Source organism: Anneissia japonica, unplaced genomic scaffold (assembly GCF_011630105.1).
Source record: "Anneissia japonica isolate Jap-2015-1 unplaced genomic scaffold, ASM1163010v1 scaffold287936_len456577_cov159, whole genome shotgun sequence".
In the NCBI taxonomy this organism is placed as follows: domain Eukaryota; kingdom Metazoa; phylum Echinodermata; class Crinoidea; order Comatulida; family Comatulidae; genus Anneissia; species Anneissia japonica.
Window position 1 is genome coordinate 184,220 of NW_022718077.1, and position 17,486 is coordinate 201,705.

General features: G+C 36.1%; 1 protein-coding gene across 1 annotated transcript; it reads left to right on the plus strand.

Moving 5' to 3' along the window:
* Positions 1-2,128: 2,128 nt before the first annotated feature.
* LOC117110433 (SWI/SNF-related matrix-associated actin-dependent regulator of chromatin subfamily A member 5-like) lies at positions 2,129-15,913 on the plus strand. Its single transcript, XM_033253137.1, has 19 exons — positions 2,129-2,283; positions 3,219-3,287; positions 3,631-3,800; positions 4,143-4,524; positions 5,083-5,238; positions 6,626-6,826; positions 7,207-7,316; positions 8,101-8,327; positions 8,856-8,977; positions 9,460-9,612; positions 10,575-10,853; positions 11,060-11,302; positions 11,469-11,582; positions 12,224-12,346; positions 12,646-12,762; positions 13,087-13,221; positions 13,782-13,994; positions 14,542-14,664; positions 14,940-15,913. The coding sequence occupies exons 1-19, from the start codon at positions 2,233-2,235 to the stop codon at positions 15,006-15,008; spliced, it is 3,057 nt and encodes a 1,018-aa protein (XP_033109028.1). The 5' UTR covers positions 2,129-2,232; the 3' UTR covers positions 15,009-15,913.
* Positions 15,914-17,486: the final 1,573 nt, after the last annotated feature.

Consider the following 17,486-nt stretch of genomic DNA (forward strand, 5'->3'; position numbering starts at 1 on the left):
TTATATATTTTCTATAGAATTTGTTTGAAATATTCTATAGAATTTATATAAAATTTTCTATAGATAATCTATAGAATACTATATAGAAAATCTATAGAATTTTTTTAATAGAATTCTATAGAAAATTTTTGTATGGGAATTTACATTGAGCAGAAGACTTGAGCTTTCTTATATGCTGTGTTTCCAGAAAAATGACTATGAAGAACAACCAACACATATAAATCTACAGCTAGCTATCATACTTAACAACTGACCAATCAATCAATTATTATTCAAAAGGTGGGGCCAAAGATACGTAGCCCTGTCCCACAAACAAGTTTGTAAACATTTGATTTGTTACCGGTAAGATCATAGGCGTAGATCCCGGGGTATGGGGGATATATCCCCCCCCAATATTTGACAAGGGGTCCATTGAATCATCCCCCCCCCCCAATATTTTGACTATGTATGGGATAAAATGGAGCTTTACACACTTCAAAAGACTGTCACAGAAATAATTTGCACTGCCTTATGCGCTTACAATGAAAATTAGCATAATGTATTAATGTTGATCACAAAATTATTTTATCTGGTACAAATCTAAGCTCTTATTTCCTTAGATGTTAGATGTGCTTGCAAAGAGAGCCACATTTCACACTGAAAGGTGTGTACTACGACAGTAATGTTATGTCAATTCCAAGAATGTTTAAGGTTATATCGGTTTATGAGGAATTTATTGATTAGGCCTATAATAGCAAATTGCATCAATTTATTTTGCAAAAACAAGGTTTCCAGCTTCAGAGGGGGCACATCCCCACGGTCCGCACAAGGGTACACATTGGCGCTAACACCAGGCGCGTAACAGGGGTCTTGGGTCAGAGTGGGTATTTATTTTCCCGGTTAGTAATTTACCATACCCACCCCACTCCCCATATAGAAAACAATACGACATAGGGCTTATATCTTATTTATAATATAGGCCATACACGTGTGTTTGAAACTAAACGGTAGAAGCATTTTCATCGTGGTTTTATTTATTACAAACATAATCTTTCACCATCAATACACGTTGAGGTCCTTCTTTTAGGTTAAAACGATCTGTCTTAAATTTGTCTTTCTTGAGTTTGGGACTATTATGTGTTTAAATAACTTAAAAGGATAAACCTAAAAAATCCCTAAAAAATGCGCGCGAAGCGGGCAAAATATTTTTGTGTTTTTAATTCTAATTTCGTCGGAATTGATGAAAACTCCCTGAAATGTGCAATTTATAGAGAAAATCGGCCTACAGTAACAAGAAATGCGTGCAAAGAATTTTAGGCACTTTCAGAGGATGCATTGTCAAGGGGTGGGGAAAGATTTTTCAAAGATGGATATTTTCACCTTGTCTCCCGGTGTTTTTAATTCTAATTTCGTTAGACGATTACCGATTCGGAATGTAGGCCCTATTTGTCCTCACGGAAATTCGGGCACATTATTATAAATATTATAATACATAACGATGTAAAAGATTAAAAAACCATAAGGGCTATATACATTTATAGGCCTAGGGGGGTACATGAGTTGAACATTTATACGTGAATTGTGTAGAGGGCTATTTGCCTAAAATAAGTCATTGTTGAAGTGATTTATGGATACATTGGTATGATACGTGCCTATTTGCAGTTTATTCTTTTATTTTGTACACGAATTTTTTTTGGATTTTTTTAAATTTTTTTTTAAATAGTGTTCCGGTTTTGGACAGTTGGCAAACTTGAAGTCAATCAAAGTTATGTTTAATGTATTGTATGCATCGTAGGCCTGGATGAGAAACTTATTCATATCAAATGCAAGAAAATTACTGATAATGATTAAACAAAAAATACTTTTTGTATACCACAGTCCATGAGCTATTAACTGTCTGACAAACTGTATTATTGATTGAATCAAAATCCCGCCCTCTGTAGGATTATCCTTTTGCGCGCGGATTATTTAGGCTTTTACATGGTCCATTCACTCACTTAGACTTATTATATTTATGAAACAAGTGGTAAAGTAGAGTAATAGCTTAGGATGAATAATGATTATCTGACGGTATGCTATTATTAAATGAAATTAATTTCTTTAAAAAATACAATAAAGTATTAATTGTTAAAACAAATTTATCAACGTCTGGAGTAGGTCAAAGGTTATTTGTAATTCGCCGCTACATCTTTTGTGTGTCCGGTGCGATTCTGAAATCTTTGTTGTGTAGGCTATAAAAAACTTCTGATAAAAATGTCGGACGTGGAAAGTCCACCAAAGCCTGCAACCATTGTACAGGAGCCTGTAAGTGTAATTTATGTGATTTACAACATTATTATTTTATTATTTATCAGAGAGCTGTTAGATGTTAGATGCTGATTTTATTTTACCCTCACTGCACTGATGACCCGCCGGTTGTTGAATGGAAAGCATCCAAGATGACCAAGAGGAGCCTAGCTACTGCGTACGCTTCCTTGGTTGGTGTAGCCTAAGCCTACATTTCCTATAATGTAGGTTCGAGCCTAAACTAGACATAGTGGTCTAGGGTTGCAAGCAGCACTACAGACACCCAGAGGCCTAGGTCTCAATAAAACATTGGCTTGAATTGTGTGTATGTACCGTAGCATAGTAGGTCCGTAGTAGTATTAAGTTTTGTTCGGTTCGGTTCAGTCTGACATTTGCTACTAGGCCTAGCCTAGGCTAGGCCTAGCCTAGTACTACTACTCTAGGCCTAGCCTAGTTTGTTGTTGAATTGTCTCTTGTTGCAGCAATCGTCTGTCAACAAGAGACTCAGCAAGTCTCTATGCAGCAGCAGGAGTGCCAGACTGTACGGGGTCCGGGGAATAGGCCTACATCGTCCGCTCAGAAATTAGGCCTAGGCCTAGAAATTCGTCCATCCATGCATTTCGGAAAATAAGGGCTGATTTCCACACAGATTTTCATGAAAATTTGGCCTTGACCTAAACTTAATATACCGCAGCCCTCAAAACTAGCGCCAGCATTCGGCAATCGCCGACGTAAAGTTTTTTTAGGCCTAAATGAAATTAAGATACGTTAACATATCGCTAGCCACGGCGAACTTAGTATATTTATGCAGTATTCTGCACACCAATATTTCCTAGCTAGCGATTTTCCATGCATTTTTGAGCTAGTTTCTTATGGTGCTTTTGTATTGTATGTGTCTACATTTATGAGAGATTGTTGCAGTTTGACATTATCTTTTTTGTTTTTTCCTGAAGACACTGAAGCTGAAAACACCACCAGGGGCAAAGGAAAAGCCAGATGGTCAGGAATATGAAGCCAAAGTGGTATGTATTTTTGTATATTTAATATGTGAAATATAGTATATTGACTACTGTAAAACAGCAAAGCTAAAGTTTAAATTATTTGTTCACTTACTTAAAAATTGTTTAGGCCTATGTGCAATTCATTTTTTTTAATTCAATTCAAGTAAAAAATATGTTTATTTACCAAATCAAGTGAACAAAAATGGTACTGTAGGTTCAAATTTCTGCACAAATTTGAGTTAGTTTCAAGGTATTCCCACAAAAATAGATAATATAATTCACAGCTAACAATTTCTATTCTATTTCTCACATATTATTTTAACATAAGGACCAGTTAATATTCCTATATTTATGTATATTTTAGGAAAGAGATCGAGCATCTCGGTTTGATTTCCTGCTGCAGCAGACAGAGATCTTCACGCATTTCATGAGCAACACAAACTCCATGAAATCACCCACAAGTCCTTTAAAAATGAAGCCAGGGCGCCCTCGCTCAAAAAAAGATGACAGAGCTAAATTATCATCAGTTGGAGAGTGAGTATGGTGATCTAGATCACGTTCGGTAACTTGTGAATAACCTAGCCTTGTCCACGCTCAAATTTTGGTGTATGCCCATATATAGTCATGATGTGCCCATATATAGTCATGATGTGTCTATATATGGTCATGATGTGATGTCATCATGCCAATATTTAGGCATGTCACATGTTTTTGTCAAATCAAATTTCTTTCTGTCACACTATTACTGTGTTCTGTGTCTCCTTTTTACTGCGATTAAAGTGCTGGCTTGGAGTTTTTCTTTTCTTGTTTTTCCAATTAGAGACCCTTGTATTTTGTGTCGTATAAATGCATAACCTTTAACCTTGAACATTCTAGCCATCGTCATCGAATGACCGAACAAGAGGAAGACGAGGAGTTGCTGACGGAAGCACGCAAAGCGACCAATGTAATCACACAGTTCGAGAAAAACCCCAGCTACATCAAGTCAGGTGAGATGCGAGACTATCAGATCCGCGGTCTCAACTGGATGGTGTCGCTCTACGAAAATGGAATCAACGGCATCCTCGCCGATGAGATGGGTCTCGGTAAGACCTTGCAAACCATCTCTCTTCTTGGCTACATGAAGCACTACCGCAACATTCCTAGTCCTCATCTTATCATCGTTCCAAAATCAACATTGGCCAATTGGATGGCAGAGATCGAGCGGTGGTGTCCATCCCTACGAAGTGTCTGTCTAATTGGGGATGCAGAGACCAGGGTGTGTATTTTTTTAAGAAACATAAGAAATAATTTGTACAATATCAGATACCTGAGTCTCAGATATTGTTCGATTAAAAGTTGTGTGTTAAAAGAGATTATGTATGTCTGTCAGATTTTTTTCTGCCGGCCTCAACAATGCTTGATTAGACGTATTATTAAGTAGAACATTGTCAAACAGACATTAACCGACGTGTGAATATTTTAATTTTAGCTTGATGCCATGTCAGGGATAGTTTGATCAAACAATTTTGAGACTGACAGATTATTGTATTCTTTTGTTTTTATGCCCAGGTTTAGTCAATGTTACATACTCATATTTATTGGAAACTTGATACTTGTCACTGCTGTATTTCAGTTAACAATAGAACATATAAGACTTTATTGTATTTTGAAAATTATATTTTAAGAAATTATAACAATTTGTTTACATTCAACATGATGAACAATAATGTATCTAGATTTGTATGTAGTTAAAGATTTGCTTATTGACTATAGAATATGTTGTAGAACGTGTGTTTCAAAGGTTTATGTGAATTTTGCCTTATTAAATTTGTAGCAAACTTTTATACGAGACGTCATGATGCCCGGTGAATGGGATGTGTGTGTTACCTCATATGAGATGACTATCCGAGAGAAATCAGTCTTCAAAAAATTTAACTGGCGTTATCTCGTTATAGACGAAGCACACAGAATTAAAAACGAAAAGTCAAAGGTAAGTTGAGGTTGCTGATTCAAATACCGTATTCATTTGAAATAAACGCCTCCCTCGTCTCAACACATTCATTAATTACAAAATTACATTTTTTCTAACCTGGTTGAGATCAATAAGTTTTTATGCAATAACACATTTTGGCAGTAATTACCGTAGTTCTTTGGGTATAATCACATACCCCCTCCCCCATGAACGCGAAATTGGCCCTATTTTGGGGGTGGGATTATACCCAGGTATTCCTGTGTGCATGAAAATAACGAAAATGACGATCGGTTTGCAAGGTAGCAGAAGCATTAAAACAACTGCCCTACTATTCAGTGACCTATCCTAAACCATATTCCAGTGAAAAAAAATCAGAGTTACTCGAACATCAAAGGGAAGGGAACACTCTAATTAGTAGGCCTAAGCCTGGGCCAAGCGCCTAGCTAGAGAGGACATATCTTGGCCTTACCTCGAGCTAGGCCAGCCTTTGCCTAAACTTTCTTGACGTCGTAGGTTATTTTTTGCCCAGCAACAACCAATCCAACCAATCACCCATTGCATGTGGAGACCGCCCACTTGTAATGCATGATGTAACAAGTTATTTTTAGCAGCGAGAATCTCTGTGTGGAACATGTGAGTGTTCATGCTGTGAATAAATGATCCGATCAGCCCGCTGAGTGGGTCTCTTGAGAGACGGACCGTGGTGTTGTCTATTTTTAGCCACTGTTGTGGAACACGTAAGTCTTCACGCTGTGAATTAACAATCCTATCAGCCTACTGTGCGTGTCTCTTCAGGGACGGACCGCAGTGTTGCCTATTTTTAGCCGCAGCTAGCGAGGTTGTTTATTTTAGCGACAGTACTGAGTAAACAACAAGAATTTACAAGAATGGGCTTTGTATTCAACCTTACGACGACCAATGTCTGGTCTAATCAATTGGAAGAGTTTCAGGTCTGCCGAATTCAGAGCCAAATCCTTTATATTTTGTGAGCATTTGTTAAATTTTCCGACCTGGGCCTATACCTAGGCAAGGCCTACTCACCTAAATTATACCCTGGGACTTTGCCCGGGGAAATGCCTGTACGCGGAGTTGGGCGTAAAGTCAGGATTGGGATTATACCCGAGGAACTACGGTATGTGTTGTATTTCCACATTTACATTGAAATTAAGGGGTGTTTATTTGAGTATATAGGTATTCATTTTACACCCAAAAAAATTATGGCCTCTCTTGAATAAATGCCGCAACAAAAACTTTTCTCAACAATAAGGGTCCTGGGGCATTTATTCGAGTAAATATGGTAACTTTATTGTAATTTCCATCCTTCAAGTGGTATGAGGCATGCATTTTGAGCTAGAACTGTAAAAAGTTGTTATCGCGTTCTCATAACTAACATTTTTCTTTGCAGTTGTCAGAAATTGTTCGTGAATTCAAATCAACAAATCGTCTGCTGTTGACCGGCACACCACTGCAGAATAACCTTCACGAGCTATGGGCGCTTCTGAACTTCCTGCTCCCTGACGTCTTCAATTCATCCGATGATTTTGACTCGTGGTTCAGCACTAGCCAATGTCTGGATGACAAGCAGCTGGTTGAGAGACTTCACAATGTATGTGGTTACAGCTCTTTAGACCACATTTTAAAAAGACTTTGGCTATTGTTAAACTAGTCTGAAACTAATTCTAATGGGGTGATATTGCCCTAATTCAATTCATACATACAGTAAACATACAATTTGTTGAAGACTGGTGTAAAAATTTAGCTACTGCCTAAAAAAATAATTTTTTGGTCTTTTTCTTAGCTACTTACATTCTTGTTATTGTGCTTTCTATTTTGGTTAGGAATTTTTTGCGGTCAATTAAATGTTATTCCAACATAAAATATACAAAGAATTCATTACTTTTCTACAGAAATATTTGCTGATCTAAGTAAAAATTCTTAGGATTGGATAAACTATTGAATAAGATTTATTCTTGTGTCCATCTTTAGGTACTGCGTCCTTTCTTGCTACGACGTTTAAAGAGTGATGTAGAGAAAGCTCTACTTCCAAAGAAGGAGGTGAAGATTTACGTTGGTCTGAGTAAAATGCAGAGAGAATGGTGAGGTCATTTATTGTTATGTCAATATTTATGTTTTTAATTTCATTTATTTGTCTCAATACATAATATTTGGCAAAAACAGTTGCAGTAAGGAAAAGATTAGATTGAAATATGAGGGACAGGGGACTGCAAAAAACATGGTTCAATTTACTGTCGAGTGGGAGCCCTTCCAAAACATAAGTAGATATAACATAAACTTCTGAAAAATGTTATATAAAACATTCCTAAGTTAATCATAAAATGTCTTGAAATTATAAAATGATATTTAACAATTAAAAAAAAAATTATTCTCAATTCCATTACTTGATTACTTAACAACGAAGAAAATGTGCTGTATTAGAAAATGTATATACACTACCGTACAGATACAAAATAACTTACTAACATTATTATTGTTACTTATTATTAGTATTTTATTAGAACTATCATCATCATGGTTACTGCATTCTTATTACACAAGAACTAATGAATGGATCATTATACATAAAATTTAGTGGAAAGATACCATTACCATTCAATTTTTGAAAGAAAAGTCAATTATGTACCTGCAGGCATAAAAGAAAATAACGGAATCGCCAGTCATATTCAGGCAGCACTCATGAAAATAATGTACCTGAATACGATTGGCGATTCCATTGTTTTTTTTGGAGGTATGCTGCAGTTTTTGCTCATCATACACAACATGCTTATTGTTGATATTCAGACACAGGGCAGAGGTATGCACTATGGACTAAATGCTCTAGTTAATACTGTAACAACATGGAGTTGGAATTTTTGATTTCAGGTATACAAAGATTCTAATGAAGGACATCGATGTTGTAAATGGCGCCGGTAAAACCGAGAAGATCCGTCTAATGAACATCCTTATGCATTTGCGTAAATGTAGTAACCATCCATACTTATTTGACGGTGCAGAGCCCGGCCCTCCCTACACCACTGATCAGCATCTTGTTGACAACAGTGGTAAGATGGTTGTACTGGATAAGTTATTAACAAGGCTGAAACAACAAGGTAAACATGACTTGCGTACTTCTTGTATAATAGAGCAAAAATTATCACTCATCATTTGTCTAGGCTATAGTTAGGAGTCGGAGCTGTAGCTAATAGAGTGGAGCTGTATCTGAGTGGAGCTAGGGCAAGTTGGGGCTGTAGCTAGCCAGTGGGACTAGCTATGTTAGCAGGGTGGAGCTGAAGGCAGCTGTAGTTACTGTAGTGCCACTAGCTAAAGCTAACAGAGTGGGCCTAGCTAATATCTGTCAGAGTCTCTAGTGGAGTAAGGCTTAGCTGGCAGAGTAGTAAATCTAGTTAATCTAGCAGAGTGAGGCTCTAGCTAGTGATGCCTTGGTGGTACCTCTTCCAGTTCCTGTTTCCTGAGTTCAATTCATGCTCTATCAGTCAAAGTCTGATCAAGCATGTCTGAGAGATAAACATCTGTTTGTTGGGCATTGATGCAGATAATGAACTTTGAACTTTACCTTTGACATCATTTAGTGCTTTTTGAATGTTTTTTATCAACTTGTGTATTGTCATTATTTCTAGGTTCACGTGTCCTGATTTTTAGCCAGATGACCCGTGTATTAGACATCCTGGAAGATTACTGCTCGTGGAAAGGATTTAAGTATTGCCGACTGGACGGTCAAACGCCTCATGAAGAAAGAACAGTAAGCATGCATTTCAAAGTCTTATCAAACATTTTGAAGTCTGACAAATTTAAAATTTAAGGATTTGAACCCAGAATCATGGAATTGGGAGGTTAGCACTTCCAATATCAAAAACAATGTAATGTAACGTTATTAGATTTATATAGCGCTTTACACCGAAACGGTCTCAAATAGCTTGAGGTGTGGACTAGCTCATACAGTAACTTGCTTCTCTCCTAAGGGTCTCTTCGTGTCTGAGCTACCTGGTAAACCGGTACCAGCTACGGTCATCTGTCCACAGCAGGGGCTAAATGAACCAGTACACCGGGGTAATAATTGTCTTGAAAAATGTACTGGATAAGCCAAGTTATGTACCCTAGGCCTATGAGAAGACTTGTTCCACCACTAGAACCATAGACGAGCTTGCCATTCAAACCAGCGCCGATATTATAGCTGTACGTGTTGTATGTTATTGTTAATATTTTTGCAATTATTTCTTTCAGGCAAGTATTAATGAGTTCAACAGTCCGGATAGTGAGAAGTTCCTGTTCTTGTTGAGTACCAGAGCCGGTGGCCTTGGAATCAACTTGGCTACAGCGGACATTTGCATATTGTACGACAGTGACTGGAATCCACAAGTAGATTTGCAAGCTATGGTAATTATTTCATTATTTAACTTTATTTATGTATTATAAAATTTAACTTCACTCAAATTTGGGGTCAGCTTATCTGAGTGAGCTGCGATTTCAAAACACCTTGTGGTGCCGAGTTTATTCCTGAGAAAATCTTTCTTTGGCTATTCATAATTATTAACTTTTACATTATATATATATATATATATAACTGAGGCAACACTATTTTAGACTTTGTTTTGCGAATCCAGCCCCTGGTGGTAATGATGATTTCCAATTTAAGTACAAGTAGATTTGCAAGCTATGGTAATTATTTCATTATTTGTTCATTTTCTTATATATTATAAAATTTAATTTCACTCCAATTTGGGTTTGATTCGATACGATATGATAAAACTTTATTGTCACAACGGTATAAATACAGCCACAAGATATGGATCCTTAAATACACTCATATTAGTAAAAAAAAAATATAGAAAGATAATTAAAATATATACAAGTTGCACAACAGAAATTGCTTAAATTTAAAAAATACATTGCAAGGATTACTGAGTTGTGATGGAAAGGCAAGATAAACTATCTATTGAACTGCATATAAAAATGTCTGACTAGTATTGGAATGAACGAATTGTTAAACTGGTTAGTCTTAACTTTAGGGTGAATTAATCTACCAGATTTACTGAGAGTAATAGCATCATGGACTGGGTGGGTAGCATCAGACATTATGCATTGTAATTTCTTAGATAACATGTCATTACATAAACATTCTAATAGTTTAACATCTGTTTATTATCTTACTAGCTTGTTTTTTGTTCATTTGTTTAGGTTGTCAGCTTATCTAAGTGAGCTGTGATTTCAAAACGCCTTTTGCTGCCGTGTTTGCTCCAGAGAAAAATATAAGTTTAATATGTGTGGGTTTTGAATTTTAAAAGTCAGTAAAAATAATATATAATATTAAATGTTGATCCTATCTTCGTCTCTCCCAGGATCGTGCGCATCGTATTGGACAAAAGAAACAGGTGCATGTGTTTAGATTTATCACCGAGAATACCGTAGAAGAGCGTATCATTGAGCGTGCTGAGATGAAGCTTCGTCTGGATGGTATCGTAATCCAACAGGGGCGCTTAGTCGACTCCCACGTGAAGATGAGCAAAGATGAGGCGTTGAATATGATTCGACACGGCGCTAATTTTATTTTCTCTGGAAAAGAAAGCACAATTACCGATCTTGATATTGATGCTATCCTTCAGAAAGGAGAGACTAAAGTAAGTGGAACATATTCATTAAATTATTGGCAGTGGCTAATGTCACACCAGTTTTAAAACCAATTCTGATTGGATTTTATTGTCCTAATCCAATTAATACATACAATAACACCCAATTGTATTAGTTATACGTCAGAGTAATGGTGTAGTTGAGATGTTTATTTTTTTCAAGATTGATTAAATTTACTTTTTTCGTATTTATCTAGACTAAGGAGTTAAGCAAAAAACTTGATGATCTTGGTGAGAGCGCCCTTCGTAACTTCAGTCTCGAGGAACAGCAGACGAGCACCAGTATCTACTCATTTGAAGGTGAAGATTACAAGGGTAAACAGAAGTCAACGACCGGCATCCACTGGATCGAGCCACCGAAGCGTGAGCGTAAAGCGAACTACGCGGTGGATGCCTACTTTAGGGAAGCATTACGTGTCAGCGAGCCAAAAGCGCCAAAGGTACTAATCAGATTATTGTTATAAAATCTATTTTCTTTATAAACAGTATTGTTGAAATATGTAATAATGATTCAAAGATTATTTCTACCACCACCCTGTATTATAGATTCTGTCTATGAAATGTTTTATCAATGAATATTGACAGTAACTTTGTGTGTTCATCTAGGCACCAAGACCCCCAAAACAACCAAACGTACAAGACTTCCAGTTTTTCCCGCCAAGGCTTTTTGAACTCCTTGACTCTGAGATTCACTACTTCCGGAAATCCATAGGCTACAAGGTAATTAAAACATATTCTGTATTGTAATATGAAATGGAAATCTAGCTAGGTGTTTGAGAAGCTCACCATCCAATGGTCTTGGGTTCAAATCCTACAAGATCTGTGATTTGTTTCAACGACCAGTAAACTCGACTTCCTAATTTTGATAATTAACTTTTGTTTACAGAGTTTATTTTATGAAAAGGAAGAAAGAAAGAAGAAAACAAAAATAACTGATAGCCCAAAACATTTCGCGAGGTCATGCCTGCAGACCCCATAGTGTAGCGTTGTCTCAATCGCCTCCCGCCCTTTCGGACATCTCTGGATCCGCCCCTGGTTGTGTTGTGTTTCCATTAAATCATACAAGTTTCATGGCTTGTTTTGATGGCAATTAAGAGTCTTACCATTGATAATTGGACTTAAGTTTATCAAGCATTAAGGAGCCATTTTCCCTTTAAATAGAACACCCTGTAAAGATAATAGAATCATCCATCTCAGAGTATTGCATGTTGAGTCTACTACCATATATTCATTCTCATTCCTTTATCACTGCTGCGAATTAGATGTGCAAAGAGAAGAGAGTACTTATTTTACCACTGCATACATCCATGTTTTACAAATTATAGTTGTCAGATGATTAATTTGAATATCATTTTCTGTAGGTGCCACTGAATCCGGAGATACCGGATGCACAGAAGGTTCGTAAGGAAGAACAGAGGAAGATTGATGAAGCAGAACCACTAACAGAGGAAGAGCTGGAAGAAAAGGAGAAGTTGCTAGAGCAGGTAAAACTATAGCAATATCAATTCTAAAATTATACATGCACCAGCCAAATGCCTTAAATATTTTAGGTTAATCATAAATATTTTGTGTTTTGAATGTTAATGATAATGTGGTTTCCAAACTTCAAGAGTACATTCTATTAGTCATTGGTCATTTATTTTATCGGTGTGAATCCCACGCTGGATATTCCATGGGTATAGTATGCTTGCTTTACTAAGCTTTACTAAGCCTACTGTGTATTGTTGATGATTTTAATCCCTGAATAATATTTTATCAAAATTAATGTTTTGTTTTCTAATAGGGTTTTACCAACTGGTCAAAACGAGACTTCAATCAGTTTATCAAGGCAAATGAAAAGTATGGCAGGGATGATCTGGAGAGTATATCAAGAGAAATCGAAGGCAAGACACCAGAAGAGGTGATTGCACTATTGGCAGAATGAATTCTGCATCATACATACTTCTGTATAGTACAGAATTTATGAGAAATAATTCTATCCCCACAGAAGTAATTCTTTCAATAGAGTTAATTTTGTCCACACAGGAGTTATAAGAAACAGTAAATGACAAGGTTAATGATGATCACGATGTTGACGACCATGATGTTATGTGTGTAATTAAAATGTAAAGGCCTTACCTTATTTACTATATCACATCATCATTGCTTTGATTTAGTAGTGGTAATTTTCTTTGTCAGCAAGGTGTCTTTTTACCAAACATATAATCATTCTAACTTGTTTCAGGTACAAGAGTACATGGCAGTGTTCTGGGAACGTTGCAGAGAACTTCAAGATATTGATCGTATTCTGGCACAAATCGAGAGAGGAGAGTCCAAGATTCAGCGCAAGATCAGCATCAAGAAGGCCCTGGATGCTAAGGTATTTTATCAGTTCACTGTTTACTTCTCAAGAGCACAATGAAACCGGCACACACTGCCTTGTGTTACTGTCAGCCAACGAACCCATCTCCACTAGGCACTTGATGACGAGACGCCATCTGCTGGTTGTTGATGGCATCCTGAGCAGATCATCGTTAAAAAAGCAATTCATTGTGCATGCATCGTCGTTTTGCATTCCATGGAATCGCATCGTCAATGTCTGGCGGGTACTGAGTATCCCTGGTTTTAGTTCACGATCCCTACAATAATTATGGTCTGTAGCCTAAACCACAGTGAAAGAAAGTTAATTGTATGAAGAATATGAGTGACATAACAAAACAGGTATTGCTGTTGGCATCTTCTATGTTAAGACCCTTCTTGTGAAAAAAAGACCCTGTTGGTAATATTCTCCCAGAGTACCATACAATTTTCCAACTGCCTAACAGAGGCTGGCTCTTTGCAGGTAAACTAGTATTGATCTAAAAATACAAAGTGAAAACTAAAGATTGTAAGTGGACAAGTAGATAATTTTAACTACCACTTTTTTCATTTTGTTTACAGATGGCCAGATACCGTGCTCCATTTTATCAGCTCCGCATTGCATACGGTACGAACAAAGGAAAGAATTGGACTGAAGAAGAAGATCGATTTCTTGTGTGTATGCTGCACAAGCTGGGATTCGATAAGGAGAATGTGTACGATGAACTTCGAACTGCAGTACGTCAAGCTCCGCAGTTTAGATTTGATTGGTTTATTAAATCACGAACTGCTATGGTAAGAAAATGTTTGACTTCTGCTTGTTTAGCGAACTTATTTTTTCTAAGATCATGAAAGGATTTGCAGCAAAAACAAGTAAAATTTTGTTTTCTAATTTAGCAAAATTAATTTGCCAAAGCATTTATGTAGAGGAAAAAATATAAAAAAAAATTACTGGTGAATGTAAACAGTGTAGTAATGAGATTGATAATTGCTTTAAATTTATATAATTAAGGAAGGTATAGATATATATTATTTTTGGAGATTTTAGGAGAACAGAGGGCATAATAATAATAAAATAATAATAATTAAAATATACTGGTGTGCTAACTGGAGAAGAATTAATGTTATTTTTATTTGAAATCAACATTGTGGTGGTTGGAGTGTTCTCTAAACAAGGTATTAAGAAAGTTTTGCCTAAATATGACTACATTCAGCATAGACTGTTGCCCTAGCTGTCACTGACACAATCTGGAAGGATACCCAGAAAACCATTAAGAAGATGTGATATGATAATGATACAGAGATGATGATGATATTATGCCCTTTGATTGACCTTTGACAGGAGCTGCAACGACGCTGCAACACCTTGATTACTCTGATTGAACGTGAAAACCAAGAACTTGAAGAAAGGGAGAAACAGGAGAAGAAGAAAGGAAGACCAAAGGGCAGTCTAGGGACACCCAAGGTATGATATTGGTTTTATTACTATCATTACTATTGTAGCCCTATCTAGACAACAATAGTGTCATGCCTAAATATGGTCATGACATCACATCATGACCATATATAGGCACATCATTACTATATATGGGCGGCATACAAATTTGATAATCTAGACAAAGCATTAGCCTTCCAAAAAGAGATAGTATTCTTCAAAAGCATCTATTGTTTTTGCCTGAAGTGTGTTATATTAATTGTTGACCCAATAACTGGAGTTATGATTTTTTTATTTCTCCATAGTCTAAGGGTGAGAAACGTAAAGCTGATGGAACACCAGACAACAGAGGGCGCCCTAAAAAGAAGAAATAAAGATGGCATTAATCCACTGAGCAGATGAGGACCAATATGTAAAAGTAGATAAGTGGAACTGATGGAGCCATTAGCATCACACACTGCTTCTACACCCCAGCAATGCCGTTCATTGTAACAGCTTTTCCTAATAATACTTGAAAGCCACAAACAATATATAAAGTAATGCACATCTAAATATGACTAGAAATTCTAATGATGTTGTTAAATTATTTTTTTATTTAACATTATTTAATAATAGTAATAGTAGTTTTCTCCTTCATCACTTAAAAACTGTTAAAATGTGAAAGATTAAATTTGTAAAATGTGAAATAAGCATCTATCAACCAGCATTCTCTGTTGTGAATATACTGACCTTTTTAAAGTGTAGGGTTAGGGACTAGGCGAGAGAACCATTAAATATGTGCTAATTGCTTTCAACTGCCTATTAGAAAAAAATTGTTTGTACATACATAAAAAATCTAAATTTTTGATATGTTTAAAACTGATTTCATGTTTTATTAAAAAAAAGGTCTACGTTACATAATCCTGTTTCATTAGTAGCCTTTCACTACGTTGTCCTTAATATTATTATTATTATTATTATCATCATTATTATTATTTATTGGTACAGTATTAGACCTATTATTATTTCATTTTTATTGTTAATGAATTTTTCATTTTTCTATTTATTGTTATAATAAATTAAAATATTCAATTACCAATGTTACTGTTTTAAAAAAAATGTTAAAAGCATTAAGAAGATTGAACAATGGAGTACAGTTCATTTTTTTATGGATGTCTAAAGTGCCACATGAAAAGTGGTGCATGTAAATAAATTGCAGGTTGCCAACTGTTAGTAAGACACTTTTAGAAGTGCATATTCGTTGTCTATGTACGTAGTGAATTAAAATGGATTTGTAGAAGTGCTCGTGTTGACTTGTTCTTTCAATGTCTTATAGTGTGGTGTTTGTTGAAGATTAATGTACTGTAAAATGTAGTGCTAAAATGGTACCATATATACTCGCGTATAGGGCGACTCCCCGTATAAGACGACCCCAGAATTTGGGAAGATTTTTTTTAACGATTTTTGTATTGTGTGTTGGTGGGGTTGGTGGGGGTATAAGACGACCTTCCGTGTCATGGTCGGAATTCCTACTTTTATGGGCCTGATACTGCAATTAGCTGGCTAAAAACGGAGCCAAATGCAAGGCTAATCTTCCAAATGTTACCATATTACTGTACGAGTTTTTAATTGTTCGTCAAAATCTTATTTCCCCGTATTTAAAATTGCGTTCAATCTTACTAACAATAAATAGCTTCATTGCAGTAAGTTCGCGTGTTACGGACAATCCGCACATAAGACGAACATGATTTAAAATATCTACAAGTTTATTCTATTTTTTCGATCGTAATTTGCTATTTCAAGCCTCGTCTTATACGCGAGTATATAGGCCTACAGTGATTGTCATAGGCTTCAATCATACTTGTTGCAACCATTATACAGTAGTATTTCACCCGTGGGAAGTCGGTTATTTAATATTATCAATGATACTAAACAAACATTGTTGAAATAAATAAGTCTTGTATATGCCACCACGCAATTCGAGAGTGGACATAAAACATATTGCTTAGTGTGACGTGACCAGCCCTGTAGCTAGAGTCATTGATCATGGAATGGCATTGAGATTTTGGGAATGGGGAGGGAGAGGGGCTAAGTATAAGAAGTGTCCACACTCACTTCAGCTCAATGGTTGGGGCAGAGGTGAAGAAAATTAAGGATGTAGCAATTCTAAATGCAGTGCAACTTTAATTTGCGTAGCCAGAAAATAGATTAATGCCCACTTTAGGGAAATTGCCTCATCTCCTCTATCATCGACAAAGCCATTGTTCATTCAAGCAATGACACGAAATACGTCAAGCTCAAAATATGTAGTTGAAAACCCGTAACACAGAACACAATTAGGCATCACCCTCAAACACAGAAACAGCACAGTGCTCTCACGTTTAGAAATCTTAAGAAAGCAACACGCCCTACAATATCAAATGGTTCATTGTTGACAGAGCATTGTCCTATATATTTTATTTTAAATATATTTATTCAGATAATAATGAATGATAACAAAAACAAATATTGGTAAGAAAAGTGATGCGAAAAAAAAATAGCTCAAATCATCGCATTATTATCTTGGATCCCCTCTAGAAAAAAAAAACTTGCATCGGAGGGACCCAAAAACCCCCCTAAGTACAAACTTCCACTAAAAATATAGGGGAGAATTGCAGTAGGCCTACGTTAAAATGATAATAATTTACACATTTCAGAATTAAACTAATGGAAACTAGAATTGTTATTAAACAAATAATAACACATCTTCATTGACTAAACAATTACAATAGATATGATTATAAATGAGAAAAAAAAGTGTTCCGAATACCTTCCAATTACCCTTGGATTATCCCATTTTTCTGAAGGTATCGAAAAAAAAACCAAACACTGTA